This window comes from Pagrus pagrus (assembly GCF_965226575.1).
Source record: "Pagrus pagrus genome assembly, chromosome: 11".
NCBI classification, from domain to species: Eukaryota; Metazoa; Chordata; class Actinopteri; order Spariformes; family Sparidae; genus Pagrus; species Pagrus pagrus.
The window spans coordinates 24,209,801-24,235,668 of record NC_140195.1 but is presented as its reverse complement, the minus strand read 5'-3'; the positions used below and the strand labels follow the sequence as shown (position 1 = coordinate 24,235,668).

General features: G+C 41.4%; 1 protein-coding gene across 2 annotated transcripts; it reads right to left on the bottom strand.

Annotated features, from left to right (window-relative positions):
* Positions 1–1,635: 1,635 nt before the first annotated feature.
* On the bottom strand, positions 1,636–25,861 carry ano11 (anoctamin 11). Of its 2 annotated transcripts, none has more exons than XM_084367652.1 (26): positions 25,789–25,861; positions 23,037–23,328; positions 21,044–21,179; positions 20,742–20,915; positions 20,117–20,246; positions 19,829–20,016; positions 19,619–19,726; positions 18,328–18,464; positions 18,191–18,248; positions 18,003–18,113; positions 17,751–17,916; positions 16,596–16,686; positions 14,449–14,545; positions 14,214–14,357; positions 13,257–13,394; positions 12,333–12,431; positions 12,086–12,188; positions 10,288–10,399; positions 10,145–10,199; positions 9,915–10,012; positions 8,648–8,784; positions 8,326–8,531; positions 8,095–8,231; positions 7,739–7,829; positions 6,587–6,770; positions 1,636–3,817 (listed from the first exon to the last, which is right to left on the bottom strand). In XM_084367652.1, the coding sequence occupies exons 4-26, from the start codon at positions 20,871–20,873 to the stop codon at positions 3,786–3,788; spliced, it is 2,754 nt and encodes a 917-aa protein (XP_084223778.1). In that variant the 5' UTR covers positions 20,874–20,915; positions 21,044–21,179; positions 23,037–23,328; positions 25,789–25,861; the 3' UTR covers positions 1,636–3,785. The 2 variants fall into 2 exon arrangements, with proteins under 2 accessions (XP_084223778.1, XP_084223777.1); XM_084367651.1 differs by having other exon boundaries at positions 20,742–20,902.
* Between the last annotated feature and the right edge of the window lie 7 nt (positions 25,862–25,868).

Genomic DNA, 25,868 nt, shown 5'->3' with positions numbered 1-25,868 from the left:
GATTGGTTGAAGTAAGCCCACGATAGAAGCTGATTGACAGATGGTTCGTCCAATCACCTGCAAAGTTTTTGTTGGAACGCGGCTGCCATTTTTCAAATAGTTCTGTAGAATGAACCATTTTGTGAAACAAACCATTTGGCGCATCAGGTTTGGTTTTCTGGCCTGTAAACTCAGTTACTTCATTGCTTCATTTCCACATGCAGCTAAAGAAAAGCTCTCAGTAGGTGACCGTTTACTGTGACCTTAGTCAACTACATGCTGTGATAATAAGTCAGTGTTGTTTATTTTAATTTCCTGTTTTGTTTAACATAAAAATATATTTATTAATGCAAGTTTAAGAAAAATCTTTCTTGATTCACACCGTCTGACAGTATCTTATATATTATGTATCACTTTGGAAATATTCTAGATCTACTTTGTAGCCTTTTATACACTTTTCCCCAAAATTCACCCAGACATATTCGGTGTCTTTGGAAACTCTGAACATCTCCTCCAAACTTTTAAATAAAGTCCTGGGGGCTTGGACAGTGTTTCGCTGCACAACGAACTGGGACCAGTGAAGTTTAAGTAGATTCATTAAAAGAATTAGAATATTAATATTTATGCATTGAGGCTGTCTTAATCTGATTTCTTTCATTTGGGGCTAATGCTCAATATAAGATCTGCATAGAGATGTGTGCAATTCAAAATTGTATCCTGATAAAATTATCAAACTTCTGCAGGATGTTTCATTAAAATGTAAATTGCAACAATTACTTGAATTAAACATCAGTCTGATTATTATTGTATATGACTTGTTATGTTATGTTATACATATTGTAATAGACAGCATACTCGTACTAATATCACGATACTGACTTCAGACACATGACCCAGCTCTATAGTATATCTGCATCATACTGACTGCCTCAGAAATGCAAATAAACAATGTTTTTTAAAGTATATTTTTGTGCATTTTAATTTTTCAGGCTCAATGTTGCAGTGTGCTTTTTTCTGCATCGTTACCTTGCGGCTAATCTGGAGCTTTGTTCTGCAGCCCGTGCATGCAAGCATCGCCCTCCTCGCTCCAGCAGTCGGTGAACGAGCCAGCCGGTGTCCACAGTGCATACCTGTGCTCGCTGACAAGTACTAACTCACTCTTCCTGCAGGCCATGACAGAGGAACGCACAGCAATCATAACAATCAGAAGATGAATGTGGCCAAGAGAGAGGAAAGGGAGGGAGACGGAGAGAGTGTGCATAAAAAAATTAGAGATGAGAAAGAGGGAATAAAGAGACTGAGGGAGGAGAAACGGGTGAAGAAAAGGTGAGGAGGAAGAGGAGGAGGAAAAATAAAAGTCAGGAGTTGCCCAAGGCCACTGCTGTCGGAGGAGTTTGTGAGGGGAGGAGGGAGAGGAAGAGAGAAATCATGAGCGAACACCTGTCTGTTTCTGACTCCTAATAAATCAGCGTCCTCCTCATCTATCTGCTGGTAGAAGGTAACATCATCTGAAGGGGGCGGGAGGGAGAGAAGAAGTAGAAAGTGGAGAAGGTAGATGGAAAGCCGTGATAACATTAAAGTTCATCCCTACAGCACAGTAGAACAGTATCTCCCACATGACACATCAGCAGTTCACAATCCCACGCTCAGGAGGCATTTGCATTCATCAAACTAGATTTATTTGGCTCTAAAACGTCTTCAATGGAAAACAGCTCACACACAAAATATGTCCTTTATCAAGGTACTATTTCACTCTTGTTTACAGTATCGTACAGTAGCAACACTCAGAAATCCTCCACATGAAACTCTGCAGAGCATTTGAGTAGAAAAGACATGCTCAGTAAACATGTATAGTATATGTGTACGGACATATACAGTGCAGACGAGGGGGTAGTTGCAGTTTCTTCATTGTAATGAAGACGACAGACAGTCTATGTAATATTAACAGCTCACAATCAGTCTTCTAAAAATTAACAGAAACAAAGAGACTATTTGTTCTTTGCCTTTTTACATTATCAGCTAGTTGTACAAGGAAGGTGCACTTGGACCTCAGGGGTCATCATAAAGAAAGCAACCACACTGGGCACTCTACTGATTTTACACAGAACAGACTGGTTTACTCATTATGGGGTGTACTACTCAGCCTGGGTTGTTTAATGTCATCGGGGTTATCTCAGCTCAGGTTTAAAGACCACAAATGTTTGACAGGATCCTGGAGTGCATGTGCAAATCACTGCATCGAGGTGAGACTTAAACCACTGGAGGTCAGCTAAAACATGATTTTCAGGAGGGATTAAGTTGCTCCTTCATGTCACTAAAAACATCTAACATCAATTTACTGTAATACTGTTCAGACTTGACTATTAGTTTGGGTCTGACGCATGTCTGTGTGAATTTCTAACTGGACCCACAGAACCTGAAAACACTGAGACAGCATCAACAATCCATGCTGTAACTTTGATTAGCCAGTAGAAAAACAGCTAATAACTGGTACTGATGAGGCTTTGTTATGGTAGATATTGTGCCTGTTACTTGAGTGGCCAAGAGGCTATTGAGCTTTCCCCCAAACTACACTGGTTTCACAGCTTGTTAATGTAACAGAAGCAAAAACTGTAAGCAGGCTGAAAGATGTAATATTTGACATGTCTGCATTAAAGGAGCAATATGTAAGAATTTTAGTTTTGAACATAAAAAAAATGAATTACATTCATCAACAGAATGTGAAGAAATAAGTTTGATGTGTCAAAGACAACTACACATTGTGCTGTGGACATATCTTCTGAAGTTAGCATGATAATCAGTTAGCCCTGACCCGTCCTGTCTCGTAACAGCACGTTGTACCTCATGAGGCGACAGTTACAGTCACTGTTGGTCCAGTCTGCCCTCAATCCAACAACATGGAGGTGGTTTTCTTGTTGGTTTGGCTCCTGGCACCCTGGGGCTGACCTCACCAAATCCCTTGCTCAAGCTTCTGGAGGTTGGCACTAACTGACGCCCCCCTATCCCTGGGCAGTCAGCTAATATTTAGCTGCATGGCTAACTGAGCTAACAAGCTAACGGCAGTAACAGTTAGCAGCAGTTAGCGGCTACATTAGTGTAACTTTCTGGTGATAAGCTGCCTCCTATTTGTTTGTAGTATGCATTCGACAGGTGGCCAATTCTTACGTACTGCTCCTTTAAAATGTCTAAAAACGACTGGACCTTTGCTGTATATACTGTTGAGTTGTGTACTTACATTGTCCCAAATGTTTCCAACAGTTTTCAAACCCAGACAAATCTGTAATTTTACTCAAGGTAACAGTGCGTTTCATTTGGTCGCCTGTCACTATAACTTCTTGACATCAGCGCATCATCAAACTATATAATCACATTTTTCAGGGTGTTTTTGTTCTGTTTCCATCAGCTCCGCTCAGGCTACGGCCCAGTTTCTGGAGGGACAGTACCCAGTTTGGAAAAAAGAAAGTTGTGGATACTTTTCAGATCAGGGACAGATTTCTGACATCTCAAAAATGTTATTTGTGTAGGCCTAATGTGAGTCATTGACATTCAGTGCGTCAGCCTGAAAATGTTCTCCAAATGAAAACATGAGGGTAAGTTGGGCGAGTTCAGCTTCTGTTGCACACCTGCTTATCATAATTTGTGTGCAGCAGTATGCACGGTAGTTAAATGAAAACAAAATACCAGTGCAGAGACAGTAATCAACGGAAGGGAAAGAGTTCACTCATGTTTTCCCAGATGTGAAGGAGTGTCTTTTCCTTAAATGTTGCTCCTGTTCTCCCCTCACACCACTCCTCCACGCCGTAGTCCTAACTCATGACTCCAAAGGACGCGTCGCTTCCTTCAGGGGAGGCAGTGCAGTTGGGTTTGGACACGGAAGGAATGGGGAAGGAGCAGAGAGACAGAGCAGAGAGTTAGTTCTGTCAGACTGAATACTGTGAGAGATAAGGAGAGAGAGAGAGAAAAGCTGACACAGACAATCTCTGTTGCAACATGCTACTGAATTACAGCTGCCTGCTACCATATTACATTCATGTGGCACAAACTGACGCTGGCAGTAAAACACGCTGTTTCAATTACTGTGTGTCTGAAAACATTTTTTCCCGAGAGTGAGACAAGATTGATGTCAATCCCATGTCTGTGTTTAAAGTATCTGTAAAGATTCTGGTATGCCTAGCTTAGCATAAAGCCTAGAAGGAGGGGAATACAGCTAGTGAGGCTCAGTGCAAAGTTAAAAAATATACCTAGCAGCACCTCTAAATCTTACTAATTAATATGATGTATATACGTTATATAACCGCTAACATACTGTAAACTGAAGGACAATTGGTGGTTTTGGTTCAGATATATGTATGTATACAGTATATACACATATATGTGCTGAAACCTTTTCTTAATGAGCAGTTGAACTCAGTCTTGTCGTGGAGGTTACCAGGTTTGGCCCGTCTCAACCTTTACAGAGACTAAAACCACAACCTGTGCTGACTGACTGTATCTGGCAACCAGTGATGAAGCCAGAGATGCAGCGGTGAAAGAACTGGGCAGATGGAGCTCGCCCAGCTGCCTCAAGTCTTTATGCTAATCTAGCTAATTACTTCCTGACTCCACTCCGTAGTTAACACACAGACATGATATAAAATACACTGGTAGGGCTGTTGTGTTCATCAGCGGTACATTTTGCCTGCTTGTAGTTATGTCAGTATTATTTACAACAGAATACTATCTTACTGTTTTTACAATAATAATGCTGTTACAATGACTGATTGTAACAAAACATTAGAAGAGCTGTGTTTGATGAAATACCATGAAACACAGTTCATGTGTTTAATTAACTCATTTAATTATTTTACATGTGACTTTGCATAATTTGCAATATCTAAAATATATTCTTGAATGTTGTGATATTAATTTATTCTGTATTACGCAGCACTACATGGACGCCTCATCTTCTATCTCTCTAACTCTCTCTCTCTTCCTGGCATGATTCAGTTTGCTTCACCACTGCTGTATTTATATGGAATTTTTTATGCACATTTTATTAATGTTGGTAACTCTTTCCTGATGGTGGAGCTTCTAAAAGCATAGTTAACTGTTAATAAGTGCGTATTAAAGTATGCATTATTATTAAAGTTGCTGTAAGCGTTATGTTCTTATGAAAAAAAGTGTTAAATAGCTCTGTATTCCAACAGTAATCGCTGTTAAAGACTGTTTGGTCAGTAACCCAGGTCTCTTCTTCCTCTGCTCATGAGGTAAAAGAGATGAGTTTACTGGTATCCCTGCCCACTTTATCCAATCAGGACAGAGAACTCAATAAAGAGACGACCCCGTCTGCTCGTGAACACACAGAGAGCAGGATCCTCCTGCAGGGTAAGCTACCAATCCCAGCGCTCCTGGTGACGGCTTATACTACCAAACAGGCCAAGTGAAGAAAAATGCTTGAAGAAAAGAAAGAGGCAAAGAGAGCTGCCTGGACAAAGGAAATGAGTCATGCAACACACTTACAGCAGCTTTATAAATATAAAAAAAGGATTATTACAAGGACCGTAATATAAGGCCTTACCCCTGTCAGATATTGTATGTATTTATTTATCATACATCAATGGGTTCAATCTGGTGAGTCCATTTTGATTTGATCAGTTCTTCTATGATAACTGAAATAGCAACGTCCATTTCGAGAATGCCAAGTACTCACCTGTTGTGTCGTACTCACCTGTCCTCATCCAGCAACATTCACTACATGAGACACGACAACAGCATGGGTCAGAGCACAGGGACACACACACATACACACACAGACAGGGATGAAAATACACTCTGTGGGTCTGTATACTGTATGAACAAAACGTGAATGTACAGGCTGTGATCCTCAGGTAAAGAATACCAACCCTGACACAGTTTGTATTTGAACGGCTCCTGCTTGAGCATAATGGTTTCCCTGAAGTCATTTCTGTCATACATCTGGGTAACACATCAACAGCGGTGTGATAGGAAATGACAATTTATGCCAACAGCCCACGAGGTCTCTGGATGTAATCAGATTCATCTGACGCTGACATATTTGGCTCAGATCCCACACAGATTACCTTTAATGATCATGTTGCGTGCAGTGTAGCAAGTTTATAACAGCTAGGAGAGCCGCAGGTGCTTTGCAAATGCTCTGCAGAGGCGTGTGTATGGGTGGGTGAACTGTTAAAAGCCTTTAAAATGTGGAATCTATTTATGAGAATCAGCGGCCTCAGTGACAGGTTTAATGCTGAGTGTAACCTGTGAACTCTGCTGGTGCATTGTTTCACTGATCACCTGTGTGGAACCACAGAGACAACAACACACTGCAGAACATCAATCATTTACAATATGATTCTGACATGTAGGTCAGATGTCTGAAGCTGATAAGGAACTGACGCGAGTATTCAAATTAATAACTACAGTCCGCCAGTGCTCACGACTGGTTCTTTTGGAGTATTTCTCATCAAACAGGGTCTCTGTGAGCTTACAAGCCTCACATTTCCCTTGGTCTTGCCCTAAATTACAGAACTAGAGTGTTAGGTTTTATGAATAAGTGTGTGGCACGGCATTGTGTGTGTATGTGTGCGTCCCATGTTCCACTGACCTGGGCTGGAGGTGCCTGGGGAGGCAGGGGCGGCCCCTCGGCCTCGACTCACCAACAGAGCCTCCTGGTTTTCAGCCAGAGCCTGCTTGGCCAGGTAGCGCTCCCTCTTGATCTTCAGCTCCAGCGATTCGGGGACGTCAGGTACGATCCAGTCGATGGCTCGCAGCACGAAGAACACCACATGCTGGAGGAGGGGAGACAGAAGCTCCTCATTAGAGTGAAGAAAGTGGCCTCTCCTGTCAAATCTGAAGTTTGAACTCTGAACATTTGGTCATCACATGTGTAGGTATGGAAAGCAACAATTTGTTTTTGAGCTTGAAGGTGAAGTTCAAATCAGTGTTTGGACAAAAAAAATCCTCCCTCAGAGCCCACCTAGTTGTTCACTCAATCCCACATCCACCACCCTGCTGCCAGAAATACTCGCTAGTGCACAACATGTGTAGTCCTTTTTAAATACTGCTGTTTAAAAAAAATACAGTGCCCAGCTGTTTTAGGTATTACTGAGCCTTTAAGACATTTTTTTTAAACTATATTTGTGAGTTGTTTTCAAAGCTGTGTGTTTTACAGGAAGGAATGGGCTTCAGGGACAGAAAAGTACAGTTTTTGTCTTTTCGGTGGGAAGAAAATACACTATGCACCTACCTTGTCTTTTGATTCTGGTTCATTAGAAGTTTAAGAGGTTTATGACCTGAAGTTTACTCCACTGTTGCACTCTAAATACCAGAAATGTAAACAACTAAAATGAGGAGAAGAAGGAGGAATTGCAGGACAAATTGGAGATTCCACCATTCAGAGGTCTGGAACGGTGCTTGATAAATGAAGTGAGACAGGGCTGAAAAGGACGCAACTGATTAAACATAAAGTAAAAAAAAAAAGATGGGGCCTATGATAGGCACTGAGTGAAGTAATGGGATTGTAGAGAAGAAGGCAAAGACAGAAGAAGAGAAGAATGAAGACATGGTAAAACTGTGTGCCACCAAAAACACATGATAAAAAAATAAAAACTAAAACAGACACTAAGCGCGGGCTTAATGAGCAGTACTTCAATATGCACCTGGGAACAGAGGCACGGAGAGATGAGGGTGAAAGATAAAATGACAGCAAGAAGGAAACAAATGAGCGAACACAGAGACGCAGCAGCTCCCTTCATACCTCGAAAGCGATGATAAAACCAAGTCTGACGGCAAGAAGCTCCCAGTAGAAGAGCGAGTAGTTTCCATTGTCGTCTCTGAACGCTTTATATCTATAGAAGACAAATATTCAATACAGAGTTACTGCAAAACATACAGTACTGTGTGATGGTGAGTGTACTAATACTACCCCCTGTTGGTCAAGTCTGTGATCTGAAATCTTAAAACTTCAAACACTGATATTTTAAAACTGTAAAGGATTCTACTAAAATTACACAACATGGAATATATTTGAGAGGCAAACTACAGAATCTGGCATCAAAGACTGTTTCCTCACTCTTAGACTGCATGCATTCAGACCATAAGCACACAGTGTACCTGCACATGGGGTACTCGGTGTAGTTAAGTGGGGCGTAAGCCAAGGTGAAGTTGACGTATCCGTTGAGATCATCATCGAATTTGTACTGGTAGAGCAGGCGAGGTAAAAAATCAGATGTGAAGGCTATCAGGAAAGCCTGCAGGCAGGAAAGAGAATAACAACAAATGATTATGTTGTAGAGAAGAGGTCAGTATCCAGTCAGGTGTTGATGTCATGTTCACGTGACTCACGTTGGCGATGACGGACAGGTGTGACAGAGCCTCCAGAATGTTGAACCAGACTCCAATGTTCTGTGCGCGCTCAGCCACCGGCCGGCGGTACTCGCACACGAACTTGTGGGCGTCCAGACGGATTTCCACCCAGTTGTTGAGGAGTGCAAACAGCGGAGCGAGGGGGAACGCTGCCACGAAGATGGTGATGAAGCCAAACTGGAGCACTGCAGCACAATGAGTCATTTTCAACTGGTGCAATGAAACACGGCCGACAATCGAAACTTTTCACATTATTCTTGCAGTGACAAAATGTTCTTTAGACACAGCAGAGTGTACTTGCCCATCTCCAGGTACTCTTCAAACAGGCCTTCACACTCCACCAGCTGGTAGTCCTCCTCCCAGCGCCGAGGCTCTTGGGACGCCTTCCCCCCGAGCACCTTGGCCAGAGTTCTCTTCTGCTGCCAAGCCTTCACTTTACTGTCAGCGCAGAGAGAAAGAGAGCACGCTTACAAATGTGAAATAACCCTGACGATAACTGATTGTTCTGTTCTTGTTCTGATTCGGAGTTCATTCTTGCTCTGCAGTAACACATATCTGCCTCAAAACTCTCATGTCGCACAAACCAGCACCTCATGTACACTTCTACACAATCACAAACACACTATCTTTGATTTATATTGAGACAACTGCACAAGCTTCTCCCTCCTCGGTCACCAGGAGAGACAAGTTAAAGAAATCAGGCCCAGTCCTCCATGCTGACTCTCACAAATAGCTGTTCAAGTTAAAGCACCTGATATGAGACAGATCAGGCAGGAGGGCAGACTTCTCAGATATGAGCAAGAAAACTAGAACAGGTTTGATTTTTCAAGGAGGAGGATGCTGCCACCTGAAGGATGCCCTGCCACTGTCAGGGTTAGATTAAGGCCTTGGCCCTCAGTAGGATGAACAATGTGGGGTACGTCCTTCATAAGATTGAACTGAACTGGGGCGCAGCTAGAGTATAGGTAAACAAAATATTAATGTATAACAAGTAGTGCTCCAGTACAGAAACTCACTTGCCATGAATGGCTAACTAGGCCTCCACACCCTCATCATCAGGTTTTTCCATGTGGTTTAATTTCTACAGCCAGTTTCTAATGATTTGTCAGGAGCTGTGTGTCATGTCATAGGCGAGTAACCAAGGACAAACTGAGGGTGACTCTGAAATGAAGGGAACTCTGCATTATAGTTACAAAAACTCTTTGCAACCCTGATTCTGCTCGGTTGTCTGGTCAGCTACTATGTGTCTGGACACACACACACACACACACATACACGCACACACACTTCGTGCCAGTGCTGCAGAGGTAGCCTACAGCAATGAGCTTTACTGCACCAAAGAAACAGCTGCAATCGGGATGCAGCAGCCTGATGCAACACTTGTCATGCAGGTAAAACAATTAAAAAAGTAACGAAGGATTTAATGAAATCATTGCAGGTTTGAAAGAAGTCAAACACCCTTAAAGCTGTTAAGTAAAAGGAGGAGAACTTAATAAACATATTGCAACATAATATTTTCAGTATGTAAAGCATATACTGTACAATGGATATCTGAACAGGAGACGTACGGGATAATGAACTCCTGAATGTTGTTGATGATTTGCTTTCCCACCATGATGATGAAGAGTTGCTCAGCCAGCTCTATGAGGCAGCCACCGGGACCACACTGCAGCAGAGTGTGGAGACACACAGAAACACACAGTTTTGACACAGCTGAGCAGGTTTGGATAAAAGTACAACAGCAGGGATCTGGAATATTTTCTCTTTTTAGACACTTATTGGTAAAGTATAGACTCACATCTTCATTTCTCATCCCAAACAAGGTCCCATAGTTGGTGGGATAACCCACAAACCTTCACACACAGAGAAGTTAGACACAGTTAAACTCTTGTGTGGCATGAAATGTTTTTCTCTATTGTTTCTGTGTGACTCATGTCTCACCTTCCTTTAAAGAAAGCCACGTAGAAGGGGGACGAATAGAAGTTGACAAACTGGAAGATGAACACCTTCATGATGAAGGCATTGTCATACTGGGTTTGTGTTCTGTGCATCTCTGCAACAGAGAAAAAAATGACACAGTGTTTCAGACATTTGATCCGTGGTGATAATCTTATTGTTTTAATCTTCCAGATGAGTTTATCTCATACAGTAGGTGATGATCTCAAAACCTGTCTGATCATCTGACTTCACATGTTTTTTAATGTTTAAAGATGTCAGCAGTAACTTTGTAAATATATAGCGTAATAGAAGTGATAGAAACACTGGCCACAACTATGTAAAACAGATCCAGGAAACAAAAAGTATTATCCTCTAAAGTAGCAAATGAAGTGAAAAGGACACAACTGTGAGACACAGTGTAAACTGTATCAGACAGCCGGGAACTTTAGCTCAACATTTTATTCAATCCAATGATCAGTCAAACAGCAAATATAGCTACTGTAGCTATATATTAATATTAATAGAGGTCCTCAGCTCACCTGAGAAATATGTTTATAGTACAACTTTGCTGACTCAACACAGTATTTATGTTTCATTTCTGAGCATTTCTTTTGCTTAGAGCTGTTCATTTAATTTCAGTACATACTTGACCTGACCGTACCTGTGTTTAGCAACCTTCATCGAATGGCTCTAAAGATGGCAATATTGTTTGGTTGGTCTGTTGGTCAACTACTTTGGTTCAGAGGGAAATGTTTTGACACAAACACTCACATTCCTACCAGGATTAATTGTACACATGTTGGTGATGCTGTGACTTCTCATTACGTCAAAGTTTCAATTTGCAATATCCTTTTATATACTTGTAATAAAACAAATAATATTTTAGCCGAGCAGCTACAGGGAAGATTTCCACTTTAAAAAGGGTGTAAATAACATCTTTTTAACAACCTTTCTGTTTGTTTGTCTGTTTGTTTGTTTGTTTGTTTGGTTGTACTTCACTTGTTTAGGATGCTGCAGCTCTGTTTTGTAGACTACAAAACTTCACCTGACTTAATATCAGCATTGGGCTGAGAAGATAATGAATGAATTTTTATTTTTGGGTGAATCTGTCCTTTAATTGGCATGTGAGCACACTAACATGCTAAACTACGATAGTGACCATAGTAAACTCTGAGTTTATTAGCATGATGACATTGATTGTCTTGTTGATTCTTGTTATGTTTAGCTGTAAGCTAACTACCTAAAGTCTAGGTTAAGTGATGGAATCTGGTAGGACATGAAAATCACCACCATCTTTTAAAGTAACATAGGAGGTAATGTACTGTGTGTTGACTTTCTGGATAGTTGAAAGTAGCTAATAAAGCCTTTATCCAACAGTTTGTAGAGGCTAACTGAGCTGATGCTTGAGTGTCTTCATGGCTTCAGACTGACGCAAAAGATAGTTTCCTGTTTCCTGAACCTACTCCTGGAAATGTCATCACAGGTTTTCATCATTAATCAGTTATTATTACTATGTAAATATTTGCGTATCTATTTCTCTGCGGATCACCTCAGTGGTGCCAGAGGATGCAACTACTGTAATACATTGACTGAAAGATGTGTTTGTGTGCTGCAGTGATGCAAATGTCTTGTTGTTGCTCTCACTGAAAGACTATTTATACCCCAGATCCTGAGATCAAATTCAAGACATCCTCAGCTCTTTGAGGAGTCTTAGCTTTTAGTTAGGGAGGACACAGTGAGAGGCTGCTATCAATACCGAGTATTGAGGTTTGAGGTGTTAGAGAGCAGTATTGATTCTTACCCCATTTAGTGAGCTGCTCAGCTAATGCAGTGTAGACCCGGCCCATCAACAGGATGAGGCCCAGATTCACGATACTGCTGGAGATGTTGGCTATGGTCCCTGCCTGAGGACGAGATCACACACATGAATAAATGTAAAGACACACGCTGAGAGGGCACGGAGCTGGTGCACACATGCAGTGGTCATAACAAGAAATAATAATATCATATAATATCATAAATCCATGCTCTATGCAGCTCTGATATACCTCCGTACGCAGGACAGGGCTGCCGGTGTGGAACATCATCACGCTGATGATACCGCGGCACATGACCACCGTCACCAGGAAGATCATCACCACACACAGCTGCGAGGGAAGATACAGGCATACTGGGTCAACAACATTACTGTAAGGTGAATAAAAAAAAAGTGAAGTAGTTTTTCATTTGATTTAGGAGGTGCTTTTATGCAGGTTTCCCCACCCTCAGGCTATATATTATGTTGCACACCAGCTCAGCCAAATGGAGTGCAGCCATCCTCATCTACAACACTCCCCATAGTTACATGGTGCTTTTTAGCAGGAAAAAAGAAAGCTGCTTGACTGGAGAGGCTTCAACCTCAGGGATTCCTCTTAGTTTGTTTTGCAGGTTTCTGTAGGTGATCATAGGTACTATTCCATGCAGTTTGCCTTAACAGTCTGTGGGTGTTGCTGCAATGGTACAATTTAAAATTTTCCACCTCCACCAGTATTCTCAGGAGAGGGGTGGGTGTAAGCTGATGCTCAGATCCCTGTCCAAGAACAACTTAATCCTGAGACTGAGCCTACTGTTCACGGCTGAGATTATCAGATCATATCAAGCCCTGTGGGCAAATGACCTGGATTCATTTTTAGAAAAAGGCTCAGTTACCACTGCAGGATGGAGTGGAATAGCACGCAGGTGTGAACCCCACCTGTCTTTATCTTCAGGATCACAACAGTGAAAGCTTAACAGACACTGAGACTCTTCACTGAAACCGAGTATGAAGAGTAACTGAAGGAGATAAGAGAAGGCGAATACGTTTATATGTACTTGTGTGGGATCTGATTAGGATGACACGTCAGGATCAAGTCATGATAAATGATCATGTCCATAGAGGACAATTGGAGTAAGTAATGCTAAATTCTTTAACAAAATTTTAAACAGTGTCTTACCATCATAATGATGACCATGGAGCCAGTAAACATGCGGGACAGCCGGGTCCTCTCAGGAAAGTAGGGCTCTTTGACCCCAGTCACTGGGTTTTGCTCCATAGTCGGAGCCATAGCTGCAAACTCTGGCCGAGGTCGCTCCTGAGGGGAACACAGTCATGACATTAACATCAACAGACTCTAGGCTTAGAGACAGAAGGTATATGAACCAATGCCCAGAGGTGAGGTGTGTAACTTCCTTTACATATCTGCGACAAGGTTTTACAAGTTTTACTGTGTAATTCACTCCCCCTGTATCAGTAATGTAACATCTGTGTGAAATGTTAAAAGGGGAATAAACACTTATCTAGGGTCCAACTTAATGCTAATGGTATACATTAGGTAGCTAATGCGCAGCCAAGGATTAGCTTGATATAGAGAGTAGTTGTGATTGTCACCAACATTTCAGTCCTGTTACTTTCTTTTTTAATGCATCGGTTTTGGAGGTAGTATGTGTTGAGGCACACTAAATACTTATATTGGATAAATGAATACAATATGTAGCTAGCTGTTGGGATTGGCCCTTGGCCAATTTTTTGTTGTTAACATTTGTTATATAATGTTCTTATGAAAGAAAAGGTAGTTTAAGGTAGAGGCAAAGACAGAGCATTTCCTGAGGGGGAAACAAAAAGTGCTACTATAACTCTGCTCACGAACAATCTGTCATCCTGCCAGCTGAGGAACACTACATTGATTTCCAGATTTTCTCATTGACTCACTCAATAAAATAACAACTCGCACACCGCAAGGCTCAAAATATCCACTTTAAAAAATCATGTTTGGCCCATTTTCAAATTAGTACCTGTCCCTTTTGGTTTGGATGTGCGTGTATACTCCTATTTTTGTCAAGGATACATCACATCACATTCTGGGGAGACATATTCATACTGAAAGCAAGCAAGAAAGGAAGGACTGTGACACCTCTTCTTCATGAAAGTCCATACAGTCCCAGTGATGGGCCAGGGTGGCCATCTTTCGCTTCCAGTACTCCAGGAAGGTTACAGCCCAGAAGGACATGAACACACTGAAGAGGACTGTACCTGGGTGGTCAAATAAGTAGCCCACCTGCAACGCAGAAAGGTACAGGACACACCTTGTGAAACAAATATCAAGTTTTAGTCTATTTGTACAGTGAAATGATTGGAAAGTTCATTACCTTGGCCATGGCGCAGATATCAGACATGTTCCAGGCCTTGCATGTGTTGCAGAGAGGACACATCAGATAACTCGCTCCACTGTTACAGATCTCCTTGCTGTTGACAGGCACATAGAGAAAGATTAGTTGCAACTGAGCTTTGTTTTAAAGCTTTCAAACCGGGACTGCTTTTTAGATTGTGATATATCACGTGGCTGAGATTTGACTGAAACAGATATTTCTTGTATGCATACAGATCCAGGTTATGTAGATTGAGTGAGAGAATAAAACAGATGAAAGGTTTTGTAATCAGTCTTCCAGAGCTACTGCACTTTTACTTGTCATTCAATGAGTGACTGAAACATGACTACACTTGAGATCTGCTGCGCAAATACAGTCTGGTCTCACTAAGAGACGTCCATCTTCATTGTTTATATAACGGGGACATTATTCTGCGCTATTTGTCCATTATCACATGAGACGACAGTTTATTGCTGCCACAGACTGATCTCCATCCGTTCTCCACTAATCAGTGGCTTTAATCTAGATGTGTGAACTAATGGACCTCATGAATCTGAGACATTTGGTTGTATTCTTTCCTGAGATACTGACTCGACATCCATCCTCTCTAATCTCTCTTGTCACTGAAACCTACAGGATGCTGTAACTGAATGTTAAATAGAAAACACTGGGTGAGGTAATATTTAGCACAAACACTATACAGGTACAGATACCCTTAAAGAGAGGTGATTGTACAGTGCTGAGTAGGCAGAGTCCACTGTAGTGATAATTAATGTACGATGAGTCGGGCACAGACACACCCCATGTGGATTGTATAATTATGGGGCTTGTTTTCATGCAGAACAGACTGTGCTTTGATGCTGTGGTATATTTGTATCTCAAACTGTGCTTGCTTAACATAATGTGGGAGAAAATGTGTGCGTGGAGTTTTAATTTCGATGCAATTCTGGTATCGCTTAAAGAAATAGTTCAACATTCTGGGAAATACACTTATTTGCTTCCTCTCCGTAGGATGTAAGATGAGTAGGTCGATACTAATCTCATGTCTGTGTGTTAGGTACGGAGCTGGACTATGGCTATGGTGCTGGATGCCAGATATGGTCTGTAAGCGCTTGTTTTAGTATAAGTCTCTGTACAGGCCTGATGGTACCAAACCTGGCAACCTCACTGTGGCGAAAGGACTCCAGGAAGTCACTGTGTTCAGGTTTTGTTCAGCAAGTAACAGATCCACCACGTAAATGACTCTGAAATCACAAACTACTAAGGATGACACATTAATGGCACAGTGAATTTTCCTTCACGTCATAAGATTCACTAAGGTCAGTTGCCTTAGGGCACATAGGCACCAAACTGACAAACTAGCAGTGACTAAGGCCGGCTGTTTTGTCGCCTCAAGTCGCCGGTGTCTTGGCAGAAAAGCTGCACTTAAACACACCACAAAGACTACAGCCTTCAGCCAGCTCGTATTCTATGTTCTGTGCCTGCATGAGAAGAAATAACTCTCCAGACCAGCAGGTGGCAGTAGTCTGTATTCATCATTCAAAAAGGGAAAACGTTTTTGCAATTAAGCAGCATTTGCCATCATTTTTACCCCACTCCCGCTAGCCATTTTTAATCAGAAATATGTCTGATTAAAAGTTGCCAGTTGCACTGGCTAAGAATAAGCAGAAACAGCACTAAATAGGTGAAATCATAGGAAGTACAGTGGAAGGCTCAGGGAGCTTTTCCCCCATCTCTTCTCATGCACAGCCAATTAGAGAGATTTCTCTTGCTGACGGGCTCCGCCACCAATTCAATGAGCTCAGTCGGCTGAAAAACTACCGACAAGGGCTGACTAGTGCCACAGACACTCATCAGTGGCCCTGATATTGGTCGATGGCCGACCGTCTGGTGTGTCCGGGCCCTTATAGATATTGTCACTAGGAAATCTGGCAGAGAGCGAGTGAAACGTCAGTTATATAGCAGTATATATGAAAGTATATTAACATTAGCCACTTTAAGCTACTGGTCATGCCAGACCAGGCAAGGCTACTGCAGAAAAACATCTGACTGTATTGAAATGAGCCAGGGATGAATAAAGGCTTATCTTATGTGAAACATTAGAAAAAACAACAAACAGTATATTTCTGTGCAGTGTGTGGACTCACGCTGGTGTGTTGGTACCCATGGACATGACTCCAGACACAAAGACCAGGGTTCCTACCACTGCAGCGGGCAGCAGCCAGGCTGTGTAGAAACCTGCAGACACATAGGTCCATTAGGCTGCAGCTCTCGGCTGATGCAGAGGGGATGAGCAATTTAAGTTCTGCGCTGCTGTTCAATACTGGGATGTCCTCGGTGAAGAGGTCAGGTTGGTGTTGCAGATGCGTGTCTAATGCCGAGGATGAAAGTTTTATTGGCTCAAGATTTCCCTCACAAGATCTGTCGACAAAGTTGGATGTGTTTGCTTCTCTTAGTGCAGACATTATGGATTTTACCTCCCATGCCAATTACCACTTCTGCTGGAATGCAGAACGTGTAACTCTCTGTGCACCAGGTGGAATTTTTCCCAGATAAATCTACCAAGCAGGTGTTCAGAGCAGTGGAAGCTTTACTGGTTAACGCCTGGACTACTGTTATACAGTATGTTACATGTATGAAAATGTTGTGGATGGTCGGCGGGACGGGTTGCCACTTTGGTCCGGACACAAATATCTCAACAACTGCTGTACATGTATTAGATACACAGCCTCGCTGAGCTGCTAACATGGCTACAGACTCTTGGATTTATTTGGATGCTAATCAACCAAAAAAGACTCTTTAATGTCAAAGTGAAAACAGCTTTATCTGCACTCTGTGACTGAAATGAAAAATAATTGATTACATAACTCTTACACTCAGTATTTATTAGAGGCAGCTTTGTCGGCAATTACAATTTGCCAAGGTTCTTACTACACTCTGAGGGATATTCAGCGCTTTGGAAAATGTTCTTGTATCATTCTCATGATTTGTACTTTCCAATAACCTCGTGGATTTGTTCAAAATGTTCCGTTGTGTAAATGAAGCAGGTTTTCCATCAATGTGACACATCACCAACTGGATTTATTTATTTAACCTCAGATCACATCATGCCTTGAGTTCACTAAATGAATACATATGCAATCAATTATTTGGTTTGTATTTTAATTGATTTTTTTTCAAATTCAAAGATTTGATTAGACTTCTTTCTGTTAAAAAAATTAAAATCAATATGAGAAAGGGGTTGAACATGTTTAACAGGCGCGGTACCTAATATATGTATCTGAATAAGAACTTATATTTACCCAGCCAGGCAAAGTAGAGTGCAATCTTCTCTCCAAAGTACTCCCTGATGTGGTCCAGTGGTTGGTACTTGTACCATTTCCACCAGCGGGCCCAGTAGTGGTAAAGAATCTGCCGCTGGTTCAGCTCGTCAGGGCGAGTCTCGTACTTTGGAAGCTGAAAGGGGCCCTGTGAAGAAAACAAAACATGTTGCTTAAAGAAGGAAACAGCACAAATTTTGCATCGGATTAAAGAGCAGATAAATAATATCTGACCTCATGCAGGGGGAAAGCTGCTGTGTACACCCCTTCATTCACCAGTCTGTCCACACCAACCTCAGCCCTCTTCCTTTTCCCGTACACCGTCCTTGCAAGAATCTCATACACCTGAAAAAAAAAGTCTTACTCAGTGAGAGAACAAATTGACTGATTACATGAACTGTAGAGGAATTTCTGTTACTCACAACACGGTGCCTCTGTGTATTAGTGAAGTAGTTTTCATGGTCGTCACAGCCAAGGAACCTGTGGACCAGACACTTTTATATACTGTGATAATAATGTTCACAGATCTTATTATTTACCATCGTCAATTACAACTGACCTGTTCATCTTTGACTTGCGAAAGGCACATGTGTAATAGTCCAGCGGCCTGTTTGGCACTGACTCCCTCATCACATTAGGTATGCATAGTCTACTCAGCACACGAGCAGATGTGTTTAAGTCCAGGTTCGGCTGTGCCTGGAAGACAAACACAGTCATGCAGTATGCAGAATGTTTTGCTCCTCGTCTTTATAAAGTTACAATCCTTAAAGTTTCAGTTTATTTTGCAACACCTGTGGTCGCTGGTGGTTAATGCTATGTACATTTTTGCGATAAAGGTCCTGGAGTTATGCTTGAAATGTTCAAAATCAACCGTTCGGGGCAGCAACCACATCTTCAGCAGCTGCTCTGTCAGTGATTCAACAGAAGAACAGCAACTCGTATCTGTTTACAACAAAGCAAAACAGGCCGTGGGCTGAGAGGATTCATTGTGACGTGTTGTTTTTAGACAGCAATGCCGTTCGACGCGGTAATTATCAACTCATCGGCTTTTGTCCTCCACAGCACGATCGGGACGTGCATGCATTTCTTTCCCCAGTGAATCCCTTGTGTGTGGGTATGTATCTGAATCCTGTTCAATAAAGGCTTACTCCACAAGTAACACTAAATACTGGTGTTTAATGTACAACAAAACAGTCTAGAGCTGTGGTGCCCAAATGTTTTCACTTATAGGGCCAAAACTAAAATTTAATGGTAGGCCACCGGCCAAAAGTAAACACCAGTTGATTTGTGCTGTGTTGTTAAGATGCAAAATGGTACCAGGATCCCAAGTGCCCTTAACTGATTTACTTTCAGCGCAAAGTGTCACTCTCTCAGATCATAAAGACGAATTAATAACTGGAATCCTACACATTTACAACATCACGATTTCATAAAAATGATCATTAACTTTTTCTAGAGACATCAAGCAGGCCAAACTTAACCTTGTGAGGGGCCAACTTTGCTCGCGGGAGTCATGTTTTCCCCTCACTCTTCATTGGTTCGTCTGATTTGCTCCTGTTTTTCCTATGTTGCCCGGCCCTGTCTACCCATCGTGTTAACCTGAATTTGTTTTCTGATTCCTCGTGTTATTCTAGTTTGTACTTTTGAACAGCAATTCTTTGAGCTGAGTGTTAACATCCGCATGTTGATATGCGCACAATGACAATGCTACTCTGCTGATGTTTAGCAGGTGTAATGTATACCATGTAACATGTGTGACGTGACCGACTGCTGGACTGACAGTGCCATTCATAGATATCTTGGATTATAACTTTAAAGTAGACATATTTAATGACAAACGAATGACTGACCTGCAATGGAGCTCTCACACAGAGTTCCTCAGCGTAACACACCAGCACATCCCAAGGAGCGCTAACTTTCAGAAAATGTATTGTTTTCTTTTCATTCGCTGTTTCCTCCTGAGAGAAAATGAGGTGACATAGACACGATGTTGATTAATAACTCAACAAGAAGAATCAGTAGATTAAGAACTTTTTAATAAGATGAATAATCTGATCTACCTTTTCCATTAGCAATCCAACACTCTCCAGATTCTGAACAAACTTCTCCCTCCACTGCGCCAGCTGTGCCTTCCTCCGCTCAGACCTGCTGCTCTCCTCAGCGGGCACGGCCTCCCCCTCCTCACCCGTCACCTTCCCCTTCCCTCGTCTCTTCCTCCGCGAGCGAATCTCCCACACCAGCACAAAGTCTAGACCCAGATCAAACGTAAACGTCCGAAAAGGTTAAATGAAGGGCTGACTCGTTCATCCATCAGTGAGCTTGTGACAACCAATAATGATGCTGCCTACCGATTTTGGTCCTTCCATCTCTGAAGTAATTCCCCAGCTGTGGAAGTGGCTGGTTGCTTCTTGTGTTACAGTGAATATGAATGGGATCATCGTCACCTTCTGTATATCCGTCAGCAGCTGCGGCTGAAAGCTAAAAGCATCCAGTTGAGATGTTAATAAATCACTTAATTAATTAAAAACAAGTGAGAGCTGCAGATCATTTTCTACTCACTGTCCTGCCTATAAACCCTTTTTGTCTGCATATGGGCCGTTAATTCCCTTATGATATGGTTAAACCATGAAATCATATAAGTGCCATTACACAGCATCATAAAAGCCTCCACTTTGCAATAATGAGTCCAGAAAGATAAGATGGAAAACGATGAGGGGAATCTTTCAGTGCAGTAAAGTCACATTTCAACACGAGACATTTTGATTTTCCCTGTGATGCACTCTACCTGACACCACAGTGTTGATCAGATTCACTGCAACATCTCAGGGAAGTCACTGAGGTGTGAAGGGACGAGCCAAGCAGCAGGGTTACGGCTGCCGTGTCAATGTGCAGTTATTTTTGAGATCCTTGTGATTCCTCTAAAAAGGGAAAACACATTGCAGCATTATAGGAACAAAGTAAAACAGTGCTCACAAATCTCGGCGGGATGTAGCTCCCGTTGTGCAGACTCCCATAGCCGTCTGTGGTTTGTGCTTCACCTCCATAGTCCAGATCCAGGAGGACCTCTCTGTCCCCCTTCTGCAGCTCGGAGCCCTTCCTCAACATGATGAGGAGGATGACAGAAGGTGTTGTGGCTGGACACAGACACTAAGCATTCAGACAAATTGTGCTGTAGAAGAAATCTGTGCTCATTACTGAAGTAATTCCCAGATAACAACTAGAGACAGGCTTTAAAGAAAGAGACTGGAGAGAGAAAATAGTGTTTGATACTGTACCTTCGCTGTGGTTAAAATTAGGCTGCTGCTAAAGTCTGGATCTGCAGCAATCTGTGCTTCTCTCGTCCTCTCCCTCCTCTCTGTCTCTGCATTCGTCAAGCTCCTCCGCTCCACCGAGAGAGCTACCGTAATGGACCTAAAATGCAGGCAGGAGCTGGTGATTTGCTGCATTTCAGCAGAGGGAGTGTACATCAAGAGAAACAGCACAGCGCACATCCCCACTTCATAAATAATGTAATAGTCATTCAGGGGCGGAGAATGGGGGTATAAAGTCAGAGCTCTCTCTCTGTTACATGTTCATTATGCATGTGTGGGGGAAATCCTCTCTATGATGTTCATGTGTATTCCCTCCTCCATACAAGCTGCTTTGCACATTTAGTTTAATTGATTTAGAGACGTACACAGAATTAACATAAATTATTAAGAGCACTAGAAGAGAAGCGCCACCCCTCTAAGATGTACTTCCTGATGTGCGTCATCATCATCGACCAATATGAGATCAGATATATTTTTGTATATAACCTTATTTTTCCTCATGTTTCCTGAGGTATTAAAATTGCATAAGAAAGTGGAAAGCAGGGCCAAAAGGTAGATATACTGTGTGCTGTCTGGATAATTAAAACACTTCTGCAAAACAACGCTGCATTCACCAGCTACTGTAAATAATGGGACTGTTTTTCCCAGTCTATACAACTGCGCATGAAAGCTGCTTTCACAGGTCGTCCAATTAAATCAGTTTCAACTCAGACTTACAGTAGACTTTTGATAGGCTGAAATAATGAATATATATAATATAGACGAACAAACTGCATTTGTTTGTTCTACTTTAATTATTTGTCTTAATGTTTCACATCAGGAGGACCACTCGACAAGCCACTGTGGGTTTTATCGACCCTTCCTGCACACGCCTCTCTTAAGTTTTAGTTTCTTACTTCCCAATCACTATGTACTGTTTGTATTCCATGTCTTTTAACTGATCTATAATAATGTAAATGTAAATGTAAATGTAAATATATTATGTATTATTTCTTGTGTGCAATGAAATTAATGATTTTAAAAACAGATATATTCTGACAGTAATAACTGTCACATAAAAACATGAAACATTAAAATGTACTGATGAAATTTCTCTGTCAAAATAAACACATTTTTAAAGAAAAATGTTATGTCAAAGTAAAGGAGCCCACCACCTAATACAGCAATTCATTGAGGGAAGTCAATATTCAGTATTCCCAACTTCCAATCTAAATGCATTTGTAAGGGAAAACATGGGTGTTTGCAGCAAACAGATGATTGTAAGGCAAGTCTGTGAACTTCACAAACAACTACAGCAGCTGATTTAACAGATTAGAGCACTTAAAAAAAGACAGGACGAGTAGACTCATACTGCATGCTTGCAAAGACTTCTATTGAGCATAAATCAGCTGAATAATGAAAATGACAGTTACAAAGTTGTTGTTACAGCACGTTTCACAAACAAACACCACATAAAGTAAAAAGTGTTGGAATATAAAGGTAGTCTAAATTGTTCACTATGTGCACCACTATACTGCTCAGATGTCATGTTTATGTTGTTAAAGTTGGGATTTGTGGATCTTGCTTGAGATTCTGACTTGAACGACCGTTCCATTGCACTTTTCTGTGTCGGAGGACGTTTTTATCTGAGGTCAAAGTACAATAGATTGCAGCATGTTGAAAGATGTATAGAGCTGTACTATGGGTAGGGTACAGTCCAGTGATTTTACAGCTGCACCCAAGCTTTGGACTACAAATAATGATACTATGGCCTCTGCTGCTTTGATTTTGACCATGCTTTCAAAAATATTAAAAAATATTGAATTTATTCTCATATAGCATCAAGCCATGCACTGCCCTGTGCTCTTGGATCACTTTTATTATGGAGGAGGAATGAGATGACTCTACGAACCTGTTTAATAAACACAATATGATTTTGTGATCAGACAGGGATTGCTGGTTCATAATTTTCACTTACAAAGGAGCACTAATCTTCTGTCTTCCCTGGACAATGCTTTAAGAGGCGCTGAATCATCAGTACTCTGTTAAAAAACACTTTGGACTGAACACTGGCTTTGGCATCTCGGAGTCTCCATCAACCTCAAGCTGTATCTTTAACAGTCTAATTACACCTCCTGTTGTGTTCTCATCTTCCTCAATTTCCCTTCCTGCAGGGGATCAATGTGACTTTTCCTCTGTTCTCTTGTAAAGCTCTTGGTACTCTTTGTCATCCATCAGCCAATATTGCCGCTCTCCATTGACAATAGATTCTGTATTATTGTGTGCAGAGAAAATACAGACAGGGAGAAGATTTAATGGCTCTTTGAAACCATGGTAACACTACAAGGTGACATATTATGTTGCTAAAATAATGAAAACGCATCTGAACAAGATCGGTGGTAACTTGTTGCCCTAGCAACTACAAAAGATAATCAATAACACCAGAAGCTGCGAGCATAAAGTGATCTGTGCTGAGATGGGTGTTGGCTTCTTTTCACTATGAACAAATTTCAGCCAGTACCAAACACCATTAGTTGTAATAGTGGATCTGGATTCTTAAAGTTTTTGAAAATATCTTACTGATGGTTAGAAGCAGTGGTTCCCGTACATTCAATATCCACCTTTCTGGTATTTATAAGGTGCCTCAAACTCAGAACTATACGATCATAAAAAAACAGACGACTAGAATAAAACAACTAGTGAGATATATTTGATTTTGCTTCGTTGCAGATGGAAAGTCAGATGAAGTTTCATAGTCCACAAAATATTTCTGGAGCTTCACAGCAAAACAGCATTCTCCTAAACAGCTTAAGTAGATGGAGACTTGTTCAAAATGCAGCTGGTCTGGCGTAATCCAAGTCTCTGGAAGCCCCGAGATCCGTAACTGATTTGAAAAGAAGTTATTTATATAGCTGAAATCTTCACTGTAGCTGCTAAGCTAGAAGCAGTAGTACCCATCCTGTGTGAGGTGGGTGCACAAGCTCGACCACACACAAAGGGTGTAAGTAACATCTTTTCAATTATTATCAATTTGGGATCTTGGGGCTACCGGAGACTTGAATTATGCCGTATGAGCTGTATGGAGCCATGTTATTGTTTTTCGGGGGATTGTTTTTTACATTTTAAAACAAGTCCCCATCTACTTCAGCTGTTTAGGAGAATGTTGCAACCCTGTTTTGCCTGAAGCACCAGAAATGTTTTGAGGACGAGGAAACTTCACCCTACATTCCATCTGCCTGATGGTGAGTAGATGACTGAATTTTCATTTTTGAGTGAACTTAACCTTTAAGAAAACAACCGTAAAATCTAAACCATTGGGCCTTAAAAATCTCTAATCAGCGAGCCCTTAAGTGAGGGTATGACCACCCTAAATGCTGATGAACAGCTGATGAACAGCTGTAGAAGAACAGAGGTTGTGCTGGCTAGCTGCAACTGAGAATATGAGAATACACAGACATAAGAGGGTGGATCTGAAAAACACATGGCGCTCAACCAACTGTTCGTTTTAATAACTACGCTACACGGCTTAAGTGTGACACTTGACATTCATATGTAATTGCTGAACATCTTAGTCCAAAACTACGGGAATTAGTATGCTACTATCAGCCCTCTAGAAGGACATTTCAATAAATCAATGTCTTTAAAGGCCTGGTGTTAGTGCACTGACACTATTGGTTTATTGGAACAGGAGAGGGTCTCAGTAGAGCCTCCCTGGGGTAATAAGAAAAAACTAGCCATGTGTATATCTGTAAACCATGCTCTCATATTTATAACCCGTTCCCATGGTTTTTGCAATTTGTGGCAACATTGTTACTTTAAAATGGCTGTTAATTGCATAAGCAGTTTCATACAGTGTTACTACATAAAATATACATGGATTCATATGTATATGGATGTTATCAAAATTACTAAAGCACATTTTCAAGTAGAACTTAAATTAACAAGAAAATCCAATTAGGAAGCAGGAACATTGCAGAGGAATCTCTATATGAATGTTATCATAAAATGGATTATTATGGGCAAAATAAATAAGCCTCAACCAAAATGAGGTAATCGTATAAAATAGTAATATAGACACTCATGACGTCATCAACACAGTGAGACAGGAGGGGGGAGGACAGCCCGTCTGTGGCTGTGACACGCTTAAAAATACATAGAGAAACATTATAAATCTGGGAGCATGGTTTATAAACAGAGAGTACAGATTTACTTATTCTTCTAAACTGACCCCAGGGGAGCTCTGTACTATGACTGTGTGCTGCAGCAGTAACATTTCCCTTCACTGGAATTAAGGAGACTTTAGAAACCATAAAAAAAACAGCCGTACATGACCTCTACTGGTCACCGAGAGGAAGTGCAACATTGACTGAACATCTCAAAGATTATTTCTGAAAGAGCACAGCATGCAGCTATGGGTGACGTTTATCTGCCATTGTGTTATTGGTCAACGCTTTCCAGTCATCATAGATTTTTAACTTCATAACAGTGATGTAGGCTGGAAAGGGAGCTTTAAAAGTGAGGAATTCAAGTAGGTAATTACTGAGTCAGGACAACTAATCAACAACAAATAAACTCCCACATACATACAATCAATACGTTGTTTTTGTGCTGACAACCATCCTTTCACATGCTAAACAATGGGGATTTAAAAAACAGTATGTGTGGGAGTCTACATGTTCTGTCAATCTGAGTGATAAGACAGTTTACCTGACACACAACTGCTGTCTTACCTGTTAACATCTGTCCCTGCTCTAACATGACTGTCCTTATGTTTTCAACACACAGCATTTCACTGGTTTGACCTATAACA

Bases quoted from the DNA above. Each gene is read 5' to 3' on its own strand.
- ano11 (XM_084367652.1), bottom strand. From the start codon at position 20,873: ATGTTGAGGAAGGGCTCCGAGCTGCAGAAGGGGGACAGAGAGGTCCTC. The intron at 20,247-20,741 runs GTGAGCACTGTT...GGATGCTTTTAG, and splicing joins GCTACATCCCGCCGAGATTT to CTTTCAGCCGCAGCTGCTGA. The intron at 18,114-18,190 runs GTGAGTAACAGA...TTTTTTTTTCAG, and splicing joins ATACACAGAGGCACCGTGTT to GTGTATGAGATTCTTGCAAG.